The 24,554-nt window shown below is 54.7% G+C and overlaps 1 protein-coding gene across 1 annotated transcript; it reads right to left on the bottom strand.

The window, feature by feature from the left end:
* Positions 1–92: 92 nt before the first annotated feature.
* SLC8B1 (solute carrier family 8 member B1) lies at positions 93–22,000 on the bottom strand. The gene is made up of 15 exons (XM_080650075.1): positions 21,647–22,000; positions 17,806–17,958; positions 17,662–17,714; positions 17,480–17,537; positions 17,236–17,341; positions 16,991–17,158; positions 16,003–16,110; positions 15,532–15,594; positions 15,142–15,272; positions 13,010–13,151; positions 12,639–12,760; positions 7,152–7,305; positions 5,931–6,011; positions 5,373–5,437; positions 93–1,278 (listed from the first exon to the last, which is right to left on the bottom strand). Exons 1-15 carry the CDS (start codon positions 21,800–21,802, stop codon positions 1,081–1,083), a joined length of 1,758 nt encoding a protein of 585 aa, XP_080506201.1. The 5' UTR covers positions 21,803–22,000; the 3' UTR covers positions 93–1,080.
* Between the last annotated feature and the right edge of the window lie 2,554 nt (positions 22,001–24,554).

Here is a 24,554-nt window from a genome sequence, read left to right as displayed (position 1 = left end):
CCCGGCCCCAGCTCAGCTCCACCCCCACATGTGCCCCAAAGCCCATACATTAGGCCCAAGAACCTTCAACCTTCAGCCCTGGAACTGGACACTTGAAATATTTAATAACTTTTCGCTGGAAAAAAAGACAGCTGAATCCCTGTCCTGCCAGCATGAGGCAGTGGGGCAAATTCTTCAGCTGCTAATTGAAGCAGGGCACTGATTGCAGAAGGTGCTGGGGGTGGGAGGGGTTCCTGGTCCTACCCGCAGTGGGGGCACTGGGACCCCAGCCCAGGCTCCCCGAGGTAGGCACAAGGCACAAAGTTCCTCCAGTTTTGCAGCCGGAAAAACAAGGTGCAGGACACGAGTTTGCCTTCAGCCAGTGGGTGGTCCCGGAGGTGGAGTCTAGAGCTGTGCCGTCAGGGTGGCAGCCACGGGCGGCAGTTTGGAGCCTTTGGGTTCAGTAAGACATATTACTATGAAAATTTCCCGTTTCTTTGGGCTTTATTAACATGGTGACTAGAAAATTCAAAATCAGGTATGTGTCCCATTCCGATTCTGTCAGACGGTGCAGCTCTAGGATTCAGCCCACGACGGCCCGGGACCCCCGGTACCCCAGGCGCCCTGTCCGTGGGTCCCACCGTCCTAAGTCCCTAAGCCTGGGTTTGGCAGCAGAAGCCCTGAGAAGATGCAGGTAGGCGGCAGGGACACCTATGGGGCGGGGCCGGGCCTCTTAGTTGCCTCCAGCCCTGAACACTTCGCAGTCCTTCCAACACCAGCCTGGACAGCACCCAGTCACCCCCTACACCCCAACCTTCGAGAGGCTCGAGATAATTCAAGGAAGTCTCCTTCCTTCTGCCTGGGACTGTCTACCCAGTCAAGTCCAGTCTCCAAAGCCTCAGAAAGGAGGCTTAGCTTCCTCCCTGCACTCAGCAGTGCCTGGGAACCTCTAGCAAAGCGAGCGACCCCACGGTCCAGCCCACACCTCACTCCCCGCCACACATGCCGAAGGCGCCTCGGTCTCCATCATCATCCATCTTCCAGCTCACCGCCTGCAGTGACACCTCCCGGCCACCAGGTGGACCCGGCGCACAGCTTCACTCACACACTTTTCAAGTGAATCACCCCAAATTCGGTGAGCAGGGCCACCACGAGAAAGCTCACGTAGAAGAGGAGCAGGCAGACGCCATAGATCTTGCTCAGCTGGAAGCACTGCAGTGGGACCGCGACCAGGGAACAGACGAGGCTGAGGCCCAGGGCGCCCGCCAAGACCCACACCAGCAGTCCGTCTGGCTCCAGCTGCAGAGGGGGCGGGACAAGGGAGAAAGGCTGGGTCACTATTACAGCTATCAGTCAATCAAACTGATGCTTGAGGGCCCCCTGCTAGGGGCCAGCGAAGGCCTGCCCCGTGGATGGCTTGCCCCACCCGTCAATATTTGAAGCCACCTAGTTTTGTGGGAGGCAGTCAGACAGACAGAGCAAGGAGGATGGGCCGGGTACAGAAGGTCACCGGGTGGAAAGCCCAGGTGCCTAGCAACGGACAATCAATTGTAGGGTGGGACCTGCCCCAGGGGGACGTTCCTACCCTAGCCTACGCTGGCCATGCCGGTCACGTGGTTCAGACCAGGGCCCCGGACCTTTTCTCCCTAGAGCTACCACCTAGGCCTCAGTTGTATGTCAGCTCCAGGCCCAGGTAAGCACCCAAACCAGCCGCGGCTGAGGCTGCCGTCAGGGCCAGCTGCCCGTAATAATGACGGCCTGCCCCGGTGCACACCAAGCAATCAGCGAGACCGCGACCCTGAAAGGGCACACCTGGAAAGCTGCCGACTATTCTAAGATCTCCCCTAAAATTGCCACCCTTAAAACCCTTAGGGTGCCTCGACCTGATTTTGCTCAGTGGTTAGAGCGTTGGCCTGTGGGCTCAAGGGTCCCAGGTTCCATTTCGGTCAAGGGCACGTACCTTGGTTGCAGGCTTGATCCCGGGACCGGGCTGGGGGCGTGTGGGAGGCAACCAGTCGATGTGTCTCTCTCACATCATTTCTCTGTGTCTCCCCCTCCCATTCTCTCTAAAAAATCAATTGAAAAAAATGTCCTCGGGTGAAGACTAACAAAAAACAACAACAAAAAAACCCTTAAGACAGAGGACCCAAGTGCTTTCCCGCTCCCTCCGGGAGGCACGCCTGCGCCTTTCCTTTTCCCCGCCCCTTCCTCTTTCTCTTCCTCCTCCCTCACCCCACCCCACCCCCCAGGTGCGTTACCTTTAACCTCCTCACTCCCAAGCTTAAGGGCCCTTCCTTTACCTCTGTAACTTGCTTCCTAAGCCTAATTCCTTGTAAAAATATATTTTTATTGATTTCAGAGAAGAATGGAGAGGGTGAGAGAGAAACATCAGTGATGAGAGAGAATCATTGATCGGCTGCCTCCTGCACGCCCCCTACTAGGGATTAAGCCCGAAACCCGGGCAAGTGCCCTGACCAGGAATCGAGCTGTGACCTACCTCCTGGTTCATGGAACGACGCTCAACCACCGAGCCACGCCAGCCAGGCCTAAGCCCATTTATTCTAGGAATTACTTCTTCTGTCTCTGTGATTTACCAAATAAATGATCTCTTACAGTTTGGGTCTTGGCTCTGAATTCTTTCCCAGCCAGAACCCAAGGACCGAGGTTGCTGAACCCAGGTTTGCTGTGACCCCGCTGGTCGGACAACTGGTGCGTTCCCGCCGCCTGAACAGTCTGTGCTCATCTGTTAGGGCAGCCCTAGGGCACGGATACAATACGTTCGATATACACTATGTGACATTGAGAAATTCTCCAGCAGTACAGAAAAGGAAGTGAAACTGTCCCCACCTCACTTCTCTTCCTTCTAGACCTAGCATATGTCTAACATAGGCCGAGGATTTAACACTCACAGCCTTTCTTCTTCAAAACCACCCCTAAGGGGCGCATCACAGCAACCCACAGATGAGGAGACTGAGTCGTCAGTAAGTGACAGAGCCTTCGTGAAGTCCCAGCTCTTAACCAATACCCTGTCCTGCCCCCCACACAGGGACATATATGCATGTCCACATAGGTGGGTACACACAGGTGGGGGTGCACAAACACATAGACCTGTGCATCAAATCTGAGAACAGGGCTCATACAACAGTGAGGGGTTATGAGCAACCTGTATTTTGTTTTTTTCCCCCATTTCATTATTTTTTAATCCTCACCTGAGGATATTTCTTCCACTGATTCCTAGAAATAGTGGAAGAGAGGAGATAAATGGAAGGGAGGGAGGAGATGGGTGGGGGGAGAGAGAGAGAGAGAGAGAGAGAGAGAGAGAGAGAGACATTGATTGGTTGCCTCCCGCACAGCCCCCACCAAGGCTGGGGAACCTGCAACCGAGGTACGTGCCCTTGACCAGGAATTGAGCCCGAGAGAGACCCTTTGGTCCACTGAATCACACCGGCCAGGGCAGGCACCCGGCATTTTCCATCCACCAGTGCTCACTCCACGGACAGCCTTCCTGGACAGCCTTCCCAGGAGCCTGCCTGGCGTCTTAATGAACAGCAGGGGCGTTTTCTACACACAAAGCTGGTGGAATGCACACACACACTCCCATCAGGGGGCCCGCTAAGGCCCCGTTCCCTGCACCTGCCTGAGAATCGATAAGGAAAGGAATCTTCAAACCCACGAAGAGTACCAGCAACATTTGCAGTGTTCACCTTTGAGAAAGGCCACTTTTCCAGCAGGGTAAGCAGCCATTTGCTTCCGGGCGTGGCTCTGGAAAGGCTGGCCCTCCTGCCGGCTCGCTGCAGGTCAGCAGCCACAGAGGCTATTCAAGACTCAGAGCCAGGAGAAAGGCGGGGCCTCTGCTCCCACCAATATGCCACCTCAGCCTCCGGACATTCCAAGTGTTCCACACGCTGAGCCCTAAAACCATCCCCGGGGCCACATCCCCGCCTCGTCTTAATCTTCCCCTCGTTTGGTCTCCTAATCCACAGCCTTCGGAATAGAGATGCTGGGATAGAGGATGCCAACTGGCTGCCTTGCTCCGAGCGCTGTTTGTCCTGTGCAACATTTTAGTTTTTTCTAAATGTTTTCATTGATTTTAGAGAGAGAGGAAGAGAGAAGGATAGAGAGAGAAACATCAATGAGAGAAACATCATCAATCGGCTGCCTCCTGCTCACCACCCCTCCACCCGCCCCCACTGGATAGGACCTTCTGGTTCATAGATCAGTGCTCAACCGCTGAGTCACACCAGCCAGGCCAATATTTTAAAACAGCAAAAGTTCACCTAGGAACCTGGCCAGTTGGGCTCAGTGGATGGAGCGTCAGCCTGCGGACTGAAGGGTCCCAGGTTCGATTCCGGCCAAGGGCACATGCCCGGGTTGTGGGCTCGATCCCCAATAGGGGGCGTGCAGGAGGCAGCCGATCAATGATTCTCTCTCATCATTGATGTTTCTATCTCTCTATCCCTCTCCCTTCCTCTCTGATATCAATAAAGAAATATATTTAAAAAAAAAAAAAGTTCACCTAGGAACCTCGATTTCTTCTCTAGAAAACCTGACTCCCTGGCCCCATGAGGCCCACCTGAACAGCCCAGACGTTTCCATCACCTGCCCCAGCAGTATCTGAATTTTCCACCTTAGAACTGAGTCACTCAAGCGTCCTGCCCTCGGCAGGGAGCTTCCTTTAACATGCAGCGGCCAGCCTGCCCCCTGGAATGCCTGGGTCAGGGGTCTCTTGCAACCCCTCAGGGAATTCTCTGATCCTCTTGAAGTGTGAGACCTTTGACCCTAATGTCAGAACCTTCTCCAAATCTGCTGGCTCCCCCATTCTAGGGCTGTCTCCAACAGATGGCACCTTCACTCTGTCTCCCGGCCCATCCCACGTGGACATTGGGATAAAGTGCTCAGCCCGGCCCTTACCCCATGGGTGCTTATCCAGGAAGTGAGGGGGTGTGTGGTGGGGTGGTATCTCAACCCCATTTCACAGGTGAGGAAGCTGAGGCTCAGAAATGTCCTAACTCATCCAAAGTCATAGAGCAAGAGACTTAACTGATGGGACCGACACCTGAATCCAGGGACCTCCTGCCCCTTCCCCCCAAACTACACCTTATCACTCTGTGAATCTGGAAGGAATGCATCTTTTCCAGCCCTACATGCAAAACATTTTAAAGAGATTCTACAAATCTGACTTGTCACGAATTTAGACAAGTCCTCTCCCAGGAAGTGTTAAGTGCTCAGGTGTGAGTCACCTGCTATTCAGAGGACCAGAGGGGAGGGGAGGAGGGGGAGGAAGAGGAGGAGGGGGAAGAGGAGGAGGGGGAGGAGGGGGGGAGGGGGAGGGGAGAGGGAAGGGAGGGAGAGCGTGGTAAGGAGGTCCGTTGCAGAAGGGTCTGGCAACTCACCTTCACCTCCACGTGGCCCCTGGAGATCTGCAGCAGGCAGCCCAGGCCCACTCCCACCAGGACGTCTGCAGCCTGGCTCAGGAAATGTGCTGGAACCACCCCATAACCCCGACCACACAGCCATGGGCTTTCTCTGTCATCTACCCCCCGCCCCAGCCCCCAACACCCTACCCCAGAGACCTCAGCCAGGTTTAGCGCCTCTAGGAGGGTGAGCGTCCAGCGGGCATTTGCACTCGATCCCTGAGGATTGAACGAGTGACAGAAATGCTCGGCACCTGGTGGGCACTCAGCAGATGGGGAAACAGAGGCTAGGTCAGGTAAACTGACCGCCCATGGTCCACTGGGGGGCTGGGGACGGAGCACGGGTCAAGGCCACCTCTAGGGACTGCTCAGGGGACACTGGTCAGACAGGGCACCCCCCTTCCCACCCCAACCTGAGAGGTCAGAGCCGGGCTCAGTGGGAACGAAAGGGTCCCTGGAGTTACAGCCCCGAGGGTGGGCATGCGCATGGCTGAGCGGCCCACGCCAGTGCTGAGGCTCGGGCACCGCGAAGGATACTGAAAATGATGCCACCGAAACAGGCGGAGAATGCCATCCGGGGGTAGCCCTGGCGGGCCAGCGTGAAATCGGAGAAGACATCTGCGTGGAAACGAGAGAAGGCTGGTGTGGTGAGTGGCTGCCCGGCCCTCCTGGTCACTCACTCCTTCCTTCTTACCCACAGTCCTTCAGCCAACAAACATGGGTAAATGCCCCCCGGGCCTGGCACCAGCTGGCTAGCTATGAGAGGCCACAGCAACCCGTAAGACACAGTTCGATCCTGCATTCCTTTACCCCCTCTTCTCGGCAGGGGCAACTTTGTGGGTGTGACATGCAACCACTGATTTTCACCTGAGCCCCACCTGCTGCTAGCATATTCGGTATCTCCATGCAAATTAGGAGAAGGTGAGTGAGAGGAGATTTCAGCCCCCCAACACCTTCTTTGGTTACAACCTGGCCAGCCCGACGGGGCGGCTACAGCTAGAGCAGTGGTCGGCAAACTCATTAGTCAACAGAGCCAGATATCAACAGGACAACGATAGAAATTTCTTTTGAGAGCCAACTTTTTTAAACTTAAACTTCTTCTAACGCCACTTCTTCAAAATAGACTCGCCCAGGCCGTAATATTTTGTGGAAGAGCCACACTCAAGAGGCCAAAGAGCCGCATGTGGCTCGCAAGCCGCAGTTTGCCGACCACAGAGCTAGAGAATCGTGTGTGTATATATGTGCGAATACCTACACACACCACACACCCATGCACACACCCTGCCTGACTCTGGGGAGGCACGAGCATCCATGCATGAGAGGGGAGCAGCACTGGGCTTCTACAGAATCTCCTGGCTCAGGGCAGTCCGATGCCCAGTGATGGTCACTCCAAAAGGTCAGTGGGGCCCTGGCCACTGTGGTTCAGTTGGTTGAGCGTCATACCATATACCAAGAGGTCGCTGGTTCAATTCCCAGTCAGGGCACATGCCCAGGTTGTGGGCTCCATCCCCAGTAGGGGGTGTGCAGGAGGCAGCCGATGGATGGTTCTCTCTCATTGATGTTTCTCTCTCTCTCTCTCTCTAATCAATAAAAACATATTTAAAAATAAATAAATAAAAACGTCAGCAGCGCTAAGCACATGCTGAGGGAAGTGCCCTGGACATCCCTGCCCACGTGCCATTCTGGCTGGGGGAGCAAAGGGCAGGGATGTGGCTGTGCTCACCCCAGGCCCCCCACCCCGGCCCAGTCCCCAGTCACCTCCGATGCTGTTCCCCCAGGCCAGCAGCGTGAGTCCCAGGACGGTGTTGCTCAGCCGGAAGACCACGCCCAGGGACCGCAAGATGTTCACCACTTCCGTGGCGGCCGCGTTGATCCACAGGGCGCTGGTCAGGAAGCCCAGGAAGGCAAAGATCTGGGGAGGGAACAGTGTGCGGATGGGACCAAGGCCGGCCCCCAGCAGAGACACAGCCTCAGTTCCTCATCTGTAAAATGGGGCGATAACAATACCTACTTCACGAGGTTGTCATGAGCATATAATAAAGAGGGAATATGCTAATTGACCATCACTCCGTCACAAAGATGGCTGCACCCGCAGTTGAGGCCACCTTCCCATAAGGAGTCTTAACGAGCAATCAGCAGGGACCTGAGGCTACACCCTCCCCCGCCCCCGTGGGACTTGACAGGGGACCTCAGGCCACGCCCCCCACTCAGCAGGGCTTGACAGAGGACCTCAGGCTGCTCCCCCCGCCCCAGTGCCAGGCCGGGGGACCTCAGGCCACGCCCCCTGCCCCAGTGACAGGCCAGGGGACCTGAGGCTGCGCTCCCCTGCCTGGCTGGGCTTGACAGGGGACCTCAGGCCATGCCCCCCACCCAGTGGGGCTTGACGGGGGATCTCAAGGTGCACCCCCAGTGCTGGGTTGGGGGAACTCAGGCTGTACCCCTGCCCAGCGGGGTTTGATGCGGGGACCTGAGGCTGCACCCCCCTCCTGGTACTGGGCCAGGGGACCTGAGGCTGGGCCCCCCAAGCAGGCCATGCCCCCCGTCCTGGAGCCGGGCCAGGGGACCTGAGGCTACGCCCCCTGCCCAGCAGGGCTTGACAAGGGTGGGACTGGCCAGGTCTGGATCTAGCCCAATGTGGGCGGGGGGGGGGGGGGGGGGCGGCGGCCAGCCGGGTCTGGGTCTCATGCAATTTTGAGGTGCATGTGGGTGGGCAGGGACTTGACTCTGGGTCCTGTGGTGTGCCCCAGACTCTGACAGAAGGTTTTCATATACATTTTACTAACTTTCTTTCATCTCTGACACTTCTATTATAGAGAAAGGGCAAATAGCAATATTAAATTATTTCCTCTAATTAATCCCATGCCCCGGGTCACTAGTGAGCATATAATGAGTTAATAGATGCAAAGAAACCAGAGCCAAGCACACAGTAAGCACTTGATAAAATGTTAGCTGAAGCCGAAACCGGTTTGGCTCAGTGGATAGAGCGTCGGCCTGCAGACTGAAGGGTCCCGGGTTCGATTCCGGTCAAGGGCATGTACCTTGGTTGCGTGCACATCCCCGGTAGGAGGTGTGCAGGAGGCAGCTGATCGATGTTTCTCTCTCATCGATGTTTCTAGCTCTCTATCCCTCTCCCTTCCTCTCTGTAAAATATCAATAAAATATATTTTTAAAAAAATGTTAGCTGAATATTGCCATTTTGTGAAGAAGAGGCTCCCATAGCTTTCGTCAGATCTCTACTCTATGGGCCAAATGCCACAGATCACCACAAAAAGAAGCTCCCTGCCCTGGCCGGTGTGACTCAGTGGACAGAGCGCCGGCCTTTGACCTGAAGGGTGCCAGGTTCAATTCCAGTCAGGGGCACATGCCAGGTTGCGGGCTCAATCCCCAGTAGGGGGTATGCAGGAGGCAGCCGATTGAAGATTCTCTCTCCTCATTGATGGTTCTACCTCTCCCTCTGAATTCAATAAAAAATACATAGGAGAGAAAACAAGATGGCAGCGTAGGTAAACACCAAAACTGCTGCCTCTCACAACCACACCAAAACTACAACTAAAAGACAAAATGTCTATCACCCAGAACCACGGGAAAGCTGTCTGAGTGGAAGTTCTACAACTAGAAGGAAAGAGAAAAGAGCATTGAGATGTGCAGATGCACTGAAAAGCTGAGGTACGGAGGCGTGCAAATCGGGCTGGCGGCGGGCGACTGGGTGCGCTGCTTCTTTCAACCCGAAGGGAGACAAGCTCCCGATTACTCCGAACTCCAGTTTCTGGGGAGACGCTGGGGACCCAAACTCCTATGGGGAGAAGCTGGACTGTCTGCCATCGGGTCGGAAAGTGAGGGTGGCTTTCTTGCAGAGGTGCGCGCAGCAATCATTGTTTACTGCGCTGGGGCGCGGGGCGCGGGGACTTGGAAACGCGGAAACGCAGGGACGTCTGACTGGCAGCCATCGCTGTTTGCCACACCCTAGCCTAGTGACTCCCTGAGACCCCACCCTGCACAATCTACAAACCCACCCAAGCTCCGGGCAGCGGCTTTTGCATATAAATGGCCTGCCCTATTGCAGCTTATCAAAAAAAAACTGTAGCTCTGGTCAGACAGCTCCAAAACCTCCAAACCCCAAGCAAAGGGGAGAAAACTGTAGTTCTCGCTGTACCTCCTGCTGGGTGGCCTCAGACAGTAGCTGACCAGCACCCCATTGGAGATCCAGAAGCTAGTGTATCTAGTGGTCAGTGTGAGACGACACCAGATTTCAACTACTCACATCCATAAGTGACACATTCAAGAGGCAGACTCAGTGAGCACCAAAGCCCCACTGAAGCAAGTCCTGCCCCATAAGCATGTCTCCAGCACAGCAGTTCTTCCATTATAGACACAGCGGGTCCTCACAGCCAATTGGCCTGGAGGTCAATTCCTCCCAGTGACACCAACAACAATCAAGACTTAACTACAACAAGGCTGTACACACTGTCCACAAAGGGATGCACCAAGAGTGTCCACCTCAGGTAACTGGGGAGGCTGAGCCACTGGGCCATATAGGACACCTAGCACACAATGCTACTCTACCAACTCAGGGAAGCAGCAAAAATGTGGAGACAAAGAAATAGATCACAAACTAAAGAAATGGAGGAAAACAAACGACTGAATATAGAGTTCAAAACCATGGTTATAACGTTTTTCAAGAATATCCTAGAAAAGGCCGATAAATTCAACGAGACCCTCGAGGATATGAAAAAGGACCAACTAGAAATTAAACATACACTGACTGAAATAAAAAATATTATACAGAGACCCAACAGCAGACTAGAGGAACGCAAGAATCAAGTCAAAGATTTGAAATACAAAGAAGCAAAAAACACTCAACCGGGAAAGCAAAAAGAAAGAAGAATCCAAAAATTTGAAGATAGTGTAAGAAGCCTCTGGGACAACTTCAAGCATACCAACATCAGAATTATGGGGGTGCCAGAAGAGAGAGAGCAAGATACTGAAAACCTATTTGAAGAAATAATGACAGAAAACTTCCCCCACCTGGTGAAAGAAAGACTTACAAGTCCAGGAAGTGCACAGAACCCCAAACAAAAGGAATCCAAAGAGGACCACACCAAGACACATCATAATTAAAATGCCAAGAGCAAAAGACAAAGAGAGAATATTAAAAGTAGCAAGAGAAAAACAGTTAATTACCTAAAAGGAACACCCATACGACTGTCAGCTGATTTCTCAACAGAAACTACGCAGGCCAGACGGGAGTGGCAAGAAATATTCAAAGTGATGAATATCAAGAACCTACAACCAAGAGTACTCTACCCAGCAAAGCTATCATTCAGAATTGAAGGTCAGATAAAGAGCTTCACAGACAAGAAAAAGCTAAAGGAGTTCATCACCACCAAACCAGGATTATATGAAATACTGAAAGGTATTCTTTAAGAAGAGGAAGAAGAAGAAAAAAGTAAAGATAAAAATTATGAACAACAAATACATATCTATCAACAAGTGAACCTAAAAATCAAGTGAATTAAAAACCTGAGGAACAGAATAATCTGGTGAATATAATAGAATCAGGGGCATAGAATGGGAGTGGATTGATAATTCTCAGGGGGAAAGGGTTGTGGGGGGTATGGGAAGAGACTGGACAAAAATCGTACACCTATGGATGGGGACAGTGCAGGAGGGGTAAGGGCAGAGGGTGGGGTGGGAACCGGGTGGAGGGGAGCTATGGGGAGAAAAAGGAGAAACAATTGTGATAATCTGAACAATAAAGATTTAAAAAAATTAAAAAATAATAAAATATATATATATAAAAAAGAAACTCCCTGTGAGCAGGCCCTCCCCAATCCCCCAACCTTCACCCCAGCCCCTCCCCTCTACTTCCTGTCTCTGTGGATCAGACAAGTCATATAAGTAGCCTCACTGACTTCTACAATATGTGGTCCTGTGTGATCATGTGTTCACTAGCAGCATGTTTTCAAGGTCCATCCCTGCTGAAGCATGTGTCAGACTTCAAAGACTAGTAAGAAACACTGGCTGAAAACCACTTCTCTACATGAGCAATGAGCTGGGAGTTCGAGCCCCTTGTGTTGGTACATCCACTCTGAGTTTCTAAAAATAAAAACCACAATTTTTTTTTCATCAATAAAAAATTGAATTGTCGCCCGCGGTGAGGCTCAGTGGTTGAGCTTCAACCTATGAACCAGGAGGTCACAGTTCGATTCCCCGTCAGGGCACATGCCCAGTTGCAGGCTCTATCCCCAGTAGGGGGCGTTTCCATGCAGGAGGCAGTGGATGGCCTTCGAGAAGGTCAACACACTGCTCCCATTTAACCCAGCAATTCCGCTCCTAAAAACGCACCCAGGAAAAATGAAAGCCTATGTCCACACAAACATTTTTACACAGATGTTCATGGCGGCACTGTTCATAATATCCCCAAAGTGCAAACAACCCAAATGCCCATCACCAGACGGATGGGCACACAAAAATGTGCTGTTGCCACATCACAAAATATTACTCAGCCACAAAAAGACCCATTTACTAATGCATGTTACAATGTACATCATCTTTGAAAACATTTTGCTAATAAGTGAAAGAAGCCAGCCACAAAAGACCACATATTGTAGGATTCCATTAATACAAAATGCCCAGAATAGACAAATCTGTAGAGACAGAAAGCAGATGGGCAGTAGACAGGGGACGGAGGAAGAGGTGTGACAAGGTGTGACTGCTGGATATGGGTTGGCTTTTTGGGGTGATGAAAAAGCCCTAAAGTTGACAGAGGTGATGATTGTACAACTCTATGAATATAGTTGACCTTTGAACAGTGCAGGGATTGGGGGTGCTGACCCCATGTAGTCGAAAATTTACGTCTAACTACAGCCGGCCCTCTGCATCCACGGATTGCCAACTGTGGATCGAGAATACAGTCACCCTTGAACAACACGGATTTGGACTTGTGGGTCTGCTTATAAGTTCAAGGGTCGACCATACTAAAAACCACTGAATTGCACATTTCAAATAGGTGAATTTTATGGTATGGGAATTACATCTCAATAAAATAAAGCTGTTACAGAGAGAGAGAGAGAAAGAGAGAGAGAGAGAACCTTGAACAGGTACAATAGCCCTCAAAAGTGGCTTTAAAGACCTGTCACTGCAGAAAGTGACTCCTGGCCCAACGACCCCAGAGGCGCAGACAGGACATCTGCCGGGAAGACCTCAGCATCCCCTCTCCCCGCCTGGAGCCCCCAGGATTCTTACCCAGTGAAGCCTGGGGGGCTCGCTGTTGGACGTGGCAAAGAAGGTCACTGCAGCCAAGGCCGTGCCCGCGATCACCACTACGCCCCAGACAGGAAAGAGGCCGCCTATCTCATAGACGCCATCTGCAGAGAGAGGAGGAAGGGAGCCGGTGCTCTCCACAGCTCCTGTGTGACGCCTCCTCCTGGAGGCCCCCCAGAATGATGGAGGAAGTCGGGGGTGAGACCATGACTAGGGAGGCTGGGGTCCCTTACACCAGCACGTATTAAGTGCCTGCTGGGTGTCCAGGATTCTGCTGCCGTGGTGTGGTTGACAACAAAATGCAGGGATGAGGGGAGGAGGGATGTGGGCTGGCCTGGGGGAGGGGTACTCACAGGCCCCCGACTGCAGCGTCAGGACCAGGACCAGGGGGCTGATCGCCAGCTGCAGGCAGTTGAGGGGCCGTTTCCAGTTTCTGTCTTCCTTGTCGGGGTCCACGAGGGGGACAGTGAGGAGCAGCAGGAGCTCCACGGGCAGCTGTCAAGTCCGAGAAAGCGGGAAGGTGTCACCAGGGAGACCCGTGTCTGGCTGGCTGCACCCGAGCTCGGTTTCTCAGTGTTTTTTTTAAAGTTTATTTTATTTTAATATATTTTTATTGATTTCAGAGAGGAAGGGAAAGGGGGAGAGAGATAGAAGCATCAATGTCAGAGACTTGTTGATCGGCTGCTTCCTGGACGCCCCTACCGGGAATCGAACTGTGACCTCCTGGGTCATAGGTCAACGCTCAACCACGGAGCCACGCCGGCCGGGCTCGGTCTCGCAAGATCATGGCTACTATTGCCCGGGTTAGGCTCCTGCGGCTGCTGCATCACATCGCCACACACCGCTGCCCTGGGGCCGCGCAGACCTAGTCCCTCCTGGCTCTGGGGGACGGAATTCTAAAACCAAGGCTCCTTCTGGCAGCGGGAGGCGCGCTTCCTTGTCTGTCCCAGCTCCAGGGCGCTGCCTGCACTCCTTGGCCCGGGTCTCTCTGAGCTGTGCTCCTGGGGTCCCGTCTCCTGAGCTGACCCTCTGCCTCCCTCTTCCCCTGTGAAGCCCCCTGTGGTGACACTGGGTCCCTGTAGATAATCCGGGATAATCTTCCCATCTCAGGGCCCTTCATCACATCTGCCACACAAGGTAACAGTTCCACAGGTTCTGGGGACCAGGCCAGGGACATCTTGGAGGCATTATTCAGCCAACCACAGCGCTTCCTCCACTAATCCTGACAGCATACCTTCCAGAGGAACACACTGAGGCTCAGGGAGGTCGAGGAACCTCTCTAAAGCCACACAGAAGGGTTTATGCAGCTGGGATACAGGCCAGTTCGGACAGGCCCCACACCTCGTGTTTTTAGCCAGAGTAGTAGTAACACTGGCGGAGTGTTTGCTGTGTGCTAGGCACCACAGTCAGCCCTCCACACATGTTAGTCTATTAAGTTGTCACAATCGCTGTGGTAGGCTGGGTTCTCTTTCCAATCCTTCCATCCCTTCCGGTAATGGAAATAAACACCCGCACGCTTGGCCAAGTGACTGGAATGTGGCAGGATGTATTTCCCTGTCCCATTCCTGTTGACCGTGGCCATGGCACTTGCTTTGACCAAAGGGCTGTTGGTGAATGGGAGGTGAACAGAGGCTTCAAATGTGCTTGTGAGCTTTGCCTCGGTCTCTTCCGCCAAGAAAACAGCATAATCCCAAGAACCCACTCGCCCCAGGAGATAGGGGGCAGACCTGACCATGGACCACAGCCTGAAAATAGAGTCACCCCTAGATGACCCAAAAGATTGCCATCGTAAGTCAATGAGATTCTGGGGTCATTTGTTACGGAGCTTCGTTGCCACGGTAACTTCCTGATACAACCACTGCAGAAGAAAGGCATTATCATTATCCCCAGTTGGCAGTGGAGGAAAGCGAGGTTCAGAGAGGTGACGTGACTTGCTCAAGGTCATGGTGCAGCCAGAGCCACCGTGGGGTGCAAATATAGCTCCTTATGTGCCGCTGGGACTGAGGAACCCTAAAGTGGGTACACGGTGGAGGTTCCCAGGTTCCTCCCGGAGAGAAGGGCTGTGAGTGTGCCCACTGACTTCTTGTCTGGGGAGGGAAGGCATTTGCACACCAGCCTGGGTAGCCCTGCTCACATCCAGCCCTCAGGGGTCGTGCCGCCCAGGGAAGTGACAGGTGATTAGAAAAACTCTATCTTGTTCTCACTGGAACCCACCTTGACCCAGTCTCCCACCCAGACCCAGGTCCCTGCCCTCACCCAGGCAGGAGGGGTCCCCGCCTCTCTCTCCCTGTCCCTGGGCAGACGCTCTCCTCCGTGGGGGACTGAGCCCCAGGTTAGGCCATCAGCCAACCTCGATGACTCAGTTTCCCCACCAAGTCCCAGGTTATCTAACTCCAGGAGGGTCTCAGCAGTCCTCGCTGAGTTAGAGAAGGTTGAGTGGCCACCGTCACAAAGCCAGGGGCCCAGGTCCAGGGCCCCCTCCTACCTTGAGCACCTTGAGTACCCTCCAGTACGCCGGCTTGTTCCTCCACTTCCTGCAGTCCAGGGGGTTGAGGGCCTGGACCAGGATGTGAGCCGTGGTCTCCTGGTAGAAAAGCAGCGTCTGGTACTCTTCCCCTGGGGTACAAGGCAGGGAGGGGCAGGTGTCGGGCTGGCTCGGCCTCCAGCAAAGCCTCTCCGCTCCCGCCAGTGCTCCCAACCCTCGGAAGGAGGAAGCAGCGGGGCCTGGTAGCAGGCAGGTGAACTGGCCCACAGCTCAGCCGGGTGCGGGGGGAGGGGAGCGGGTTTGCAGCCTTGTTCCTGGAGCCTGGAACCTCTCCACCCCCACCCAGCCCTGGTGCCCCCACCCCAGCTGGGCCCAGGGCCCTGGACTCACGGTAGTCATAGCTGGCGGTGGTAGAAGACACCCGATCGTCCTCCTCGGAATCCGAGAGCATCTCTGGAGGAGAGAGGGGCGGGTCACACCAGCCAGAGAGCCCAGACCCTCCCCACCCCGCCCAGAGCAGGCTCCTCGGGCGGGCGGCTGGGAGGGTGCAGGGGCCAGACCCTCTGGAGTTTGGTTTCTCAGCCATCGCCACGCCCACTCAGGAATTCTTAGTGAGGAAGGCTAACGGGCAGGCGTTTTCGAATGCGAGGATGGAGCTAGTAAACGCAGACGAGGCCAGTGAGGGAGGCTTCCCCAGCACAGGCAAGGGCACGAGGCGGGACTTTGCAGAACGAGTCGAAAAAGCACGAAGAGGAGATGGGCAATGGCCAAGGCCTCGGAGACGTCAGGCAGCCGCAAAGGGTGTGGGGCGGGGGGACAGCCTCCACGGGGCCTCTCGTGGGGGACCACACAGACCCTCACCTGGAGTAGCTGGCATGGAGGAGGCCAGGGACCGCCGCCGCTGCCATCGGTAGATCCAGGTGCAGAGAACCACCGTGACCACGTAGAAAACATACAGGCCTAGGTAACCTGCAGCCGGGGGCACGTGTCACCAGTGGCGCCCTGGCTGCAGGGCCAGGGAGCAGGGCTGCCAGTTCTATTGCTGGTGCTTGTGAGCGGTGGCTGTGTGTGCGCACCCTGCCCAGTATCAGTAAGTGGAGCCTCCGTCCGCTTCCCCTGCCTTCCTTGACCCACCATCCCTTCCTGCCCGCCCTGGACCCGAACCATCCAACAATCAAGGCCCTAAGGCCTGACACAGACAGTGGCCTCCCACTCAGGTGCTCCGGGTGGTGTCCTGCTCTGAGCCCTGGAGGCTGGGCCGGCAGCCGGCACCTCGGAGCACTGCTGCCCAGGTGGCAGCCACGGGAGGCCTGGCAGCAGGTGAAAAGGCGACGGGAGAGTGTGGGCATCTCCCCTCCCCCACCGCGGTGCCCGGCTCTGGCAGGGCCTGTGACCCTCCAGCACTGCTGCTCATCCCCTGCCCCTTCCCCTGCCCCTTCGGGCAGGCGAGGGGGGAACAGCCCCCATGGGGCAGGTCCCTGGATGCCTGTGCATCCCCAAGCACCTTGTTGGTTTCCTTAACCGCCCGCAAACTGTCCCTCATCCCTGCCACTTGAGCCACGGGATGGACTGTGCGCGCTGCCGGTACCCTCATCGCCACAGCTGGCATCCTGGCTCAACTTGTTAACATTTGAAATTGTGCGAAGTCTGAACACCGCCCCTGGCTCCGCCTGCCCCATTTGGTTACCCGGACCATACGTTCCTTTTCTTCCTCAAACCCTCTCTGAGCGGGGTTCCCATCACGTGGCACCAGAGGAGCCCTGTGCCCTGCTGGCCACCCCGTGCCGTCCCTCTGTGCCTCCCGCCCCTCAGCCCCGGGACGACCCGGCCCGGCCCTGTGGCTGCTCACCCAGGGCCCATGCCAGCGTGACCCGGCCGCGGTAGAGGGCGGTGAAGGTCAGGAACACGGCCGCCATGTAGAAAACGATGTCTCTGAGGAAGGGCCTGGAGGCGGCCGTGAAGGGGCGCAGGATGGCGATGCCGCCCGCCACCACGGTGGTCACCAGCACGCCGGCGCCTGGAGGAGAGGCCGCGCTCAGCCCACCCCGCGCCTCCCCCTCCTGCCCCACCGCCTGCAGCCACGGCCGCTCGTACCGAACAGGGCCCCGAAGGCCAGGCCGGCCGTGTGTGGGTCCGAGAAGGCCACCAGGGCGCTGAAGATATCGGGCGCACCATTGCCAAACGCCAGGAAGGTGACGCCATGGGGGAGCATGTCAAGGGGGGTCAGTGCAGAGGCCCCGGCCTGCTCAGGCCTTCCCTGTGGCTGCCACCCGTGTCCCAGCCACCCTGCCCTCCCGCCCTCCCGCCAGGGTGCAGGCCCCACTAAACTAAAGGATACTGCCACGTTGTGGGACAGCTTGAGCGTCGTAGAAATAGCTGACAAGTTAGGGCAGAAACTGCGGAGAAAAAGCAGATGGTGAGGACGCTACAGTGAGGGACCCCCTGCGCCCACCCTTCCCCCAAACCTGGGGCCACCCCAAGGTCAACCTCCCAAGACCCCTGAGCCCAAGGCCAACTCACAACTTCTCCGCAGTGACTCCCAGAATCAGAAACAGGTAGAGCAGCCAGAGAGCCTGGGTGGGGCCGGAGAGGGAAGGGTTAAGTCCAGCCTGGGCCACCGGCCCCGCCCACCGCCCCCCCACCAGCTCCCCAGCAGGGCCTCACATAGAGGGTGATGGCCAGAGGGAGGAGGCTGGGGGGGAAGTGGCAGAAGATGCCTTCCAGGTAGTCCAGGTAGCCCCCCTCGCTGCGGCAGTCAGGGTTGGTCCGGATGAAGTTGCAGCGGTCGGAAGCGTTCAGGCCACACACATCACGACACTGCAGGAAGGAGGGGGGAGGGACATCAGCGGTCCACAGGCCACGGGTGACCAGACCAGGCCCCCCTGAACAGCGGAAGATGACCTCCTTCAGCCTGCTCTCTCTTGCACACTGTAATTTTTTAAAAATAAACTTGTGTTGGAAATTAACACAAGCAATTCATGAATACATGTTTGTTTCAAACAAAAAACAATAAACAATATATAAAGATTTCTAGATTTCCCCTCCTTATCCCTGCCTTCCGTAATCCCACCTCTCTCCAGAGACCCTGCCGTGATCAGTTGGAAGCGTACCCTTACAGACGTTTCTCAGTTCGATGACATCTGGATGTACACCCTATTTTACAGTTCGGTTTGTTTTACAGAAACGGATCCATCCCAGGCTGCTCTCTCTATGCAGCAACCTGCGCCCTCCCCCACACTCCCCCAGGTGCATTTCCCTCGCCCTCTCTCCCCCAAGCTCCAACGGCCCTTCCTTTGCCTCTATAACTTGTTTCCTGAGCCCATTTCTTCTACGGATCACGTCTACTTGTGACTTCCTAGATAAACATGCTCTTACAGTTTGAGTCTAGGCTCTGAATTCTTTCTCAGCCAAAACTGAAGAAAAAAAGAAAGAAAGAAAAAGAAACAGACCCATCCTAAATCTCTTCTTCCTGGATTTGCTTTCGCCACTTCACATATATGCCATATCCCATATAAGAAAAGGCTAATATGCAAATTGTCCCCACGGGCAGGAGTTTGACCGACAGGGTTAGATGTGCGCTGACCACCAGGGGGCGGCACAGAACATGGCGGGCGTCAGCGATGCGGTGCTGGCAGCGGGTGGCAGTGGAGGCGCTCCCGGCCTTGACAAGAGTGGGACCACGGCGGGTTGGTGGAACAGGTGAGCGGGCAGCGCCAGGCCAAGGCGGGTGCGAAGGGAGGCCCTGGCTGGTGGTGGCAGCAAGCAGCCAGGGGAATGGAGACCCCAGCCAGCAACCGGCAGCCAGCAGGATCCTACCCGCGCACAAAATTTGTGCACTGGGCCTCTAGTACTGCCATATTGATACACAATGATGAAGAGGGTGTTAAAAGTCAAAACATTCTGAGGGATTTCTAGATGCCAGGCAAAGTGTCCAGAGCTTAAACGCATCTCAATTAATCTGCACAACAACCTGTGAGGAAGGTACTATCATCATGCCCACAGACAGATAAGGAGACTAAGGCAGCGTCCTGGTTCCACTCCGAGGCACAGTCAGGGCTGGAACCCAGCCATCTGAGGCTCTAGAAACCCTATTCCTACTACCACAGCCCCTGCCTCACTGCAGTCTTTTTTTGTTTTGTTCTGTTAATCCTCACCTGAGGATATTTTTCCATTGATTTTTAGAGAGAGAGGAAGGGAGCGGGGAGAGATAGAAACGTTGATGTGAGAGAAAGACATTGATTGGTTGCCTGTAACACATGCCCAGGGCCGGGGATCGTGCCTGCAACCGAGGTACGTGCCCTTGACTGGAATAGAACCCGGGACCCTTTGGTCTGTGGGCTGACGCTCTATCCACTGAGCCAAACTGGCTCGGGGCTCACTGTAGTCTTTTTAACAGCACCGTAGTATTTCATACTATGAATGGTGCATAGTGGAGATAACATTTCCCTACCGGTGGGCATTTGGGTGTGTCTAACTTCCCAATAATATTAACAATGAACTTCTTCACATATGACTCTCCAGGCACACGTGAGACTATTTTGTCGGAGAGAATTCCGGAAGTGAAAGTGCTGAGTCAGAGCTGACCCTAGTCTGGGTTCCTCCGGAGGCAACCAGAGACAAGAAGGTGCAGGAATACCTCATTTTAGGGCGCTTCGCAGATCTGCGTTTACCACGGGGGTGTCTGCGGCAGCCCTGCGTCCAGCGAGTCTATGGGTGCTGTTTTTCCACGAGTTCAAACCCTGATTCTGCCCCTTCCCTCGTGGCTAACGTCCCCTCCCGGGACCTGTGTCCGCTTCTCCAGCACAGAGATAATCATACCCGTGTCAGGGGCTTTGGGAGGATTTGGTGAGCTTGGCACAGTGCTTGATAAGTCAGAGATAATCTCACACAAACTACAGCTAACCCCAGTTTCCCTGCACCCAACAAGCACACCCTAAGAGGCAGCCATCGATTTTATAACCACAGTAACCACAAATCGCTTTCCCCATCGGTAAAATGGCCTAATTACCCGTTCGCCGGCCTCAGAGGGTGAGCAAGAAAGCACTTAGCAGCCCCATAAAGTTGGTGCAGGCGCTAGACACTCTTAGCCTGTTGGTACACGTGAGTAGGAGCGTTATTTCATTCTCCGCTGACGAAAATACAAGGCAGAACTTCAGCCCTGCAGCTGGAAGGAAGGGACTGGGGGGGGTGGGGCGGGTAGGGGGGGAGGGCATTATCTTGAGCAGACCCTGCCTTTAGTCATTCACCCCTGATCCAGCGTGACCTCTCCACCCTTACAGACCTCAGAACGGAATGATGCAAGTTCTCAATGGCCCACACCCTCCCTGTTTGCCTCTCACCCAAGGGACCCCTTGCTTCTCACTCAGTGCATCCAAGTCAATGTCACCACCATCCGCCCAGTGGCTGAGGTCAGGACTCTAAAGCCATCCTTGACTGCTCTCTTTCTCCCACCACTACACCCTCTATCTAATCCATCCCACCTATTGTGCCTCTGACGTTTATCCCAAATCTCACCACTTCCTTCCTACCTCCCAGACCCACCACTGCTCATCTGGACAGCTGCAGGAGCCGCCCCACTGGTGCCCTTGCTGTCACTCTCACCCCTCTCAACCCATTCTCCCCAGAGAAGCCAGAGAGATTCCCCGAAAAAATAAACCTGATTTTGACATACCTCTGTTTAAAACCCTCCATTGGCTCTTCACTATCATAAAACAAATCTAGCCTCAGCATGTAAGGCCTTTTATAATCTGACCACCACGACCTCTCCATCCTTATCTGTTAACTCTCTTCCCCTCACTCTGCTCCAGCCATTCTGGCCTCCTCACTCCTACAGGAACACACTAAACTTGTTTTTGCATCAGGACCTTTGTACTGGCGATTCTCTTCTGCCTAGAATGCTCTACCCCCAGAGTCTGTACAAGTGGCTTCTTTTCTTCATTCAGGGCTTGGCTCATAGAAGCCATCTGTGACCACCCAATCTGAAACAGTTGGAAATATACCCTCCCCCTTACAGCCCCGCCTCCCCAATATCACTTGATCCTATTTGCAGCATCTTACCACCTGAAGCTTACATGTTTACTTCTTAAAAAAAAAAAAAAAAAAAAATATATATATATATATATATATATATATATATATATATATATGTTGATTTCAGAGAGGAAGGGAAAGGAAGAGAGATAGAAACATCAATGATGAGGATCATTGATCAGCTGCCTCCTGCAGGCCCCTACTGGGGATCTAGAATTGAACCCCGGACCCTTCAGTCCACAGATCGACCGACAGTCTATCCACTGAGCCAAGCTGGCTGGGGCACATGTTTACTTCTTTATCTGACCTCCCAGGAGACTGTTCGCTCCATGAAGGCAGGGATTTTTCTCTCTGTTGTTCCCTGGTATATCCCAGGGATCAGCTTATGCCTGGCACATAGTAGATGCCCCATAAATATTTGTTGATTGGATGAATTCACCCCTACCTGATGCCAGCTTTCTGCCTGGATACTCACATCTACCACCGGGGTCTGGTTCACACCTGAGGCTGGAAATGGGGGGCTGGTGTGGGCCCCTGTAGATAGGCCACTGGCCCCGGACACTCTCTCCACCATCAGCAGCACACAGAGCCAACATAGCACCCAGTGCCCATTCCGTCGTCCGCCGGCCATCAGCCCCCACGGGGCCTGGCCTTCACCCTCTGCTTCCCTTCTGCGGTGGTTCAGTTTCAAATGGCTGGCAGCTCCAGCCGCTGCAGGTTGGGGGTGAGAAGGAGGGACAGTGTCACTGAAGACCCCAAGACCCAGCAGGAGGGGCCTGAAAACTTTTTCAACTGAGGAGCGGCCCTCCTTCCTCCCCCCACCAAAGGAAAACCAATGTAGAAACGCACTAGCGCCGATGACCTCATTTCATCCCCCAATTCGCCTAGAGGGGGTGCTGCTGGTACTCCCATTCTACAGAGGAGCCACCTGGAGCGCAGGGCCAGCGGTCGCCTCCTCCATCTAGGTCTCAGAACAACTCTGGAGCAGTTAAGGTCCCCGCCGCTTTTACAGAGGAGGGAGCTGGGCTCAGAGAAGTTCCTCCAGCTGCCCGAGGTCACACAGCAAGGAGGTCACAAAGCCAACAGTGCCTTCGACATGGAGATCGAGGCCCAGAGGGAAGTGAATTGCTCAGTCACAGTCTGTTAGCAGATTCCGGCTGGACTCAGCCTCTTCCCTCAACATCAGGGCAAAAACGACTTCATTTTTCTTCCTAAGAAAACCTAGGGGGGGTCTTTGGCACATTAATTTCCTTCTTTGGGCTCTCCCACATGTCATCGATGAGCACGTTTTATTTTTGCCAGCAAGAAAAACACCGCCCACAAAACAACGTTGTTTTTTGTAATCCTTTGCACAGGCGTTTGTTTCTCAACGTCCTGGCAGGGGCGGGAGGAGGCCCGGAGGAAGAGGGAGAGAGAAGGGGCAGAAGCGGCCGGCAAAGCATCTTTCCTCACCTGTTGGCTCTAACCTCCTTTGTGGTCCTGAACTTCACTTGTCACCGACTTGGAAGCGCTGACCTGCAACCAGAGACTCCACTCCAGGTGTCCAATATTGGGGAGATCACTTCCAATCTCCGAGCCTCCGATTCGCCCGTAAAATGGAGACAAATGCTGGCCCGTCACAGGGGGGGCATTTATGGAGCTCCTCCTGTGCGCCCACCGGGCGAGCGCTCCTCCGACGCTCGGAAGTTCTGCAAACCTAAGAGGAAGGCGCGGGGGCAGGAAACTGGGGCCGCGACCACCTTGGCAGCTGCACTATGTAGATACGAGATTCCGAGAACCTCAAGGTGCTGCTTCCCAAACCCGACCGAGGTTGAGAAGTTGAACTCGGAGTGCCGGTCTTCCCGCGGCGCCCTAGCGGGCAGGCAGGCTCCTCTTACCTCGTGCAGGGCCTCGAACCCGCAACCTCCGAACGTCGACTTCGCGGGGCCTCGCACGGCCTTCCCAGTCCCCGCCTTTGACCCGCGCCACCCAGCCTTCCGCCCCCCGACACCGCCCGCCCAGGCGGTTGTGTCCGGGCTGGTCCCGGAGCTGGTCCCAGGCTCGCCTCGCTCGCGCCCCGCCCCTTACACCGCCCCGGCCCGAGGACACGCCCCCTAGAGCTCGCCCCGCCCCTGCCCTTAAAGGCACAGGCTCCCGGGGAGGTCCTGAGGGTCCCACTCGCCACCCTCTTCTGAGCTCACTGCCCATAGGTTCTGCTTTGGCCACTAAAGCAGAAGTGAGCTGAAACCAGATGGGTTAAGGCAGCAGGAGTCCAGAGAGGGGAAGTTGTTAAAAGGTGAGACTAAAGGTTCTATTCCCGAGGGACGGGTAGGCAAGAAGACTCCAAAATGCTTCTGATCATGGATGGTGATAAGAAGTATTGGAGATGGTCCCAGGTGGGAGGGCCCTGCCCCGCCCCGCCCTACCCACAAATATTCCAGCTGTCCTGCCTGAAACGCCTCTATTTGAGAAAACACCTAATTGGGTTGAGCATTTGCCTCCAGTAGCATCGCTTTTTTTGTTGTTGTTATCCTCAATTTTTTTCCATTGATTTTTAGGAGAGTGGAAAGGAGGGAGTGGAGAGAGAGACTGGTTGCCCAGGAATCGATCCTGCAACCCAGGTATGTGCTCTTGACCTTGAATCAAACTCGCAACCCTTCTATGCTCCAGGGAACACTCTAACCACTGAGCAACACCGCCAAGGGCTAGTAGCATAGCTTTGGAGAGAGGAAGGCAGCCTAGCTGGTGTGGCTCAGTGGATTGAGCATCATTCGATGCACCAAGAGGTCACTGGTTCAATTCCAGGTCAGGGCACATGCCTGGGTTGCAGACTTGATTCCCAGTAGGGGGTGTGTGGAAGGCAGTTGATCAATGTTTCTTTATCTCTTTTCCTCTCTCTAAAATCAATTTTTAAAAATATTAAAAATAGAGAGAGAGAGAGAGAGGAAGGCAAATAGATCAAGACAGGGGAATTAGTGATCTGCATGTCCCAGCCTCCTGGGGAAGTTCTGGTTATTTCTGTCTTCCTGCCACCAGCCTGGGGAGAGCAGGGGACTGGGACAGGGGTGATGTGGCTGGGAGCCAGCGTCTCCTCCCAGGTGCTCCTCCAGCCCCACACCCACGTCCACAGTTGGCACACATCTCATCCCACCACCTTTCAGTCTGCCCGCTTCCTCAGCACCTGCAGGACTGAGGCCCAGCTCTGAGCCTGGCATCTGAGGCCTTCACGTTCCAGCCCTAGGGCCCCTTTCTCACTTCCTCTTTCACCCCCACCTCCATCCCCTCCTGCTCCGGCCCTGGGAGTGCTCCCCCTTCTCTGAACACCCTGCTACTTACACAGGGCCACACCTCTGCTCCTTCTGAGTCCTCTGCCTGGGGCCAGCTCTTCCCTTCTCCCCTGTCAC

This window comes from Plecotus auritus (assembly GCF_963455305.1).
Source record: "Plecotus auritus genome assembly, chromosome: 13".
Lineage (NCBI taxonomy): Eukaryota > Metazoa > Chordata > Mammalia > Chiroptera > Vespertilionidae > Plecotus > Plecotus auritus.
Note: the sequence above shows the minus strand (reverse complement) of the source record. Positions and strands in the feature narration are given on the sequence as shown.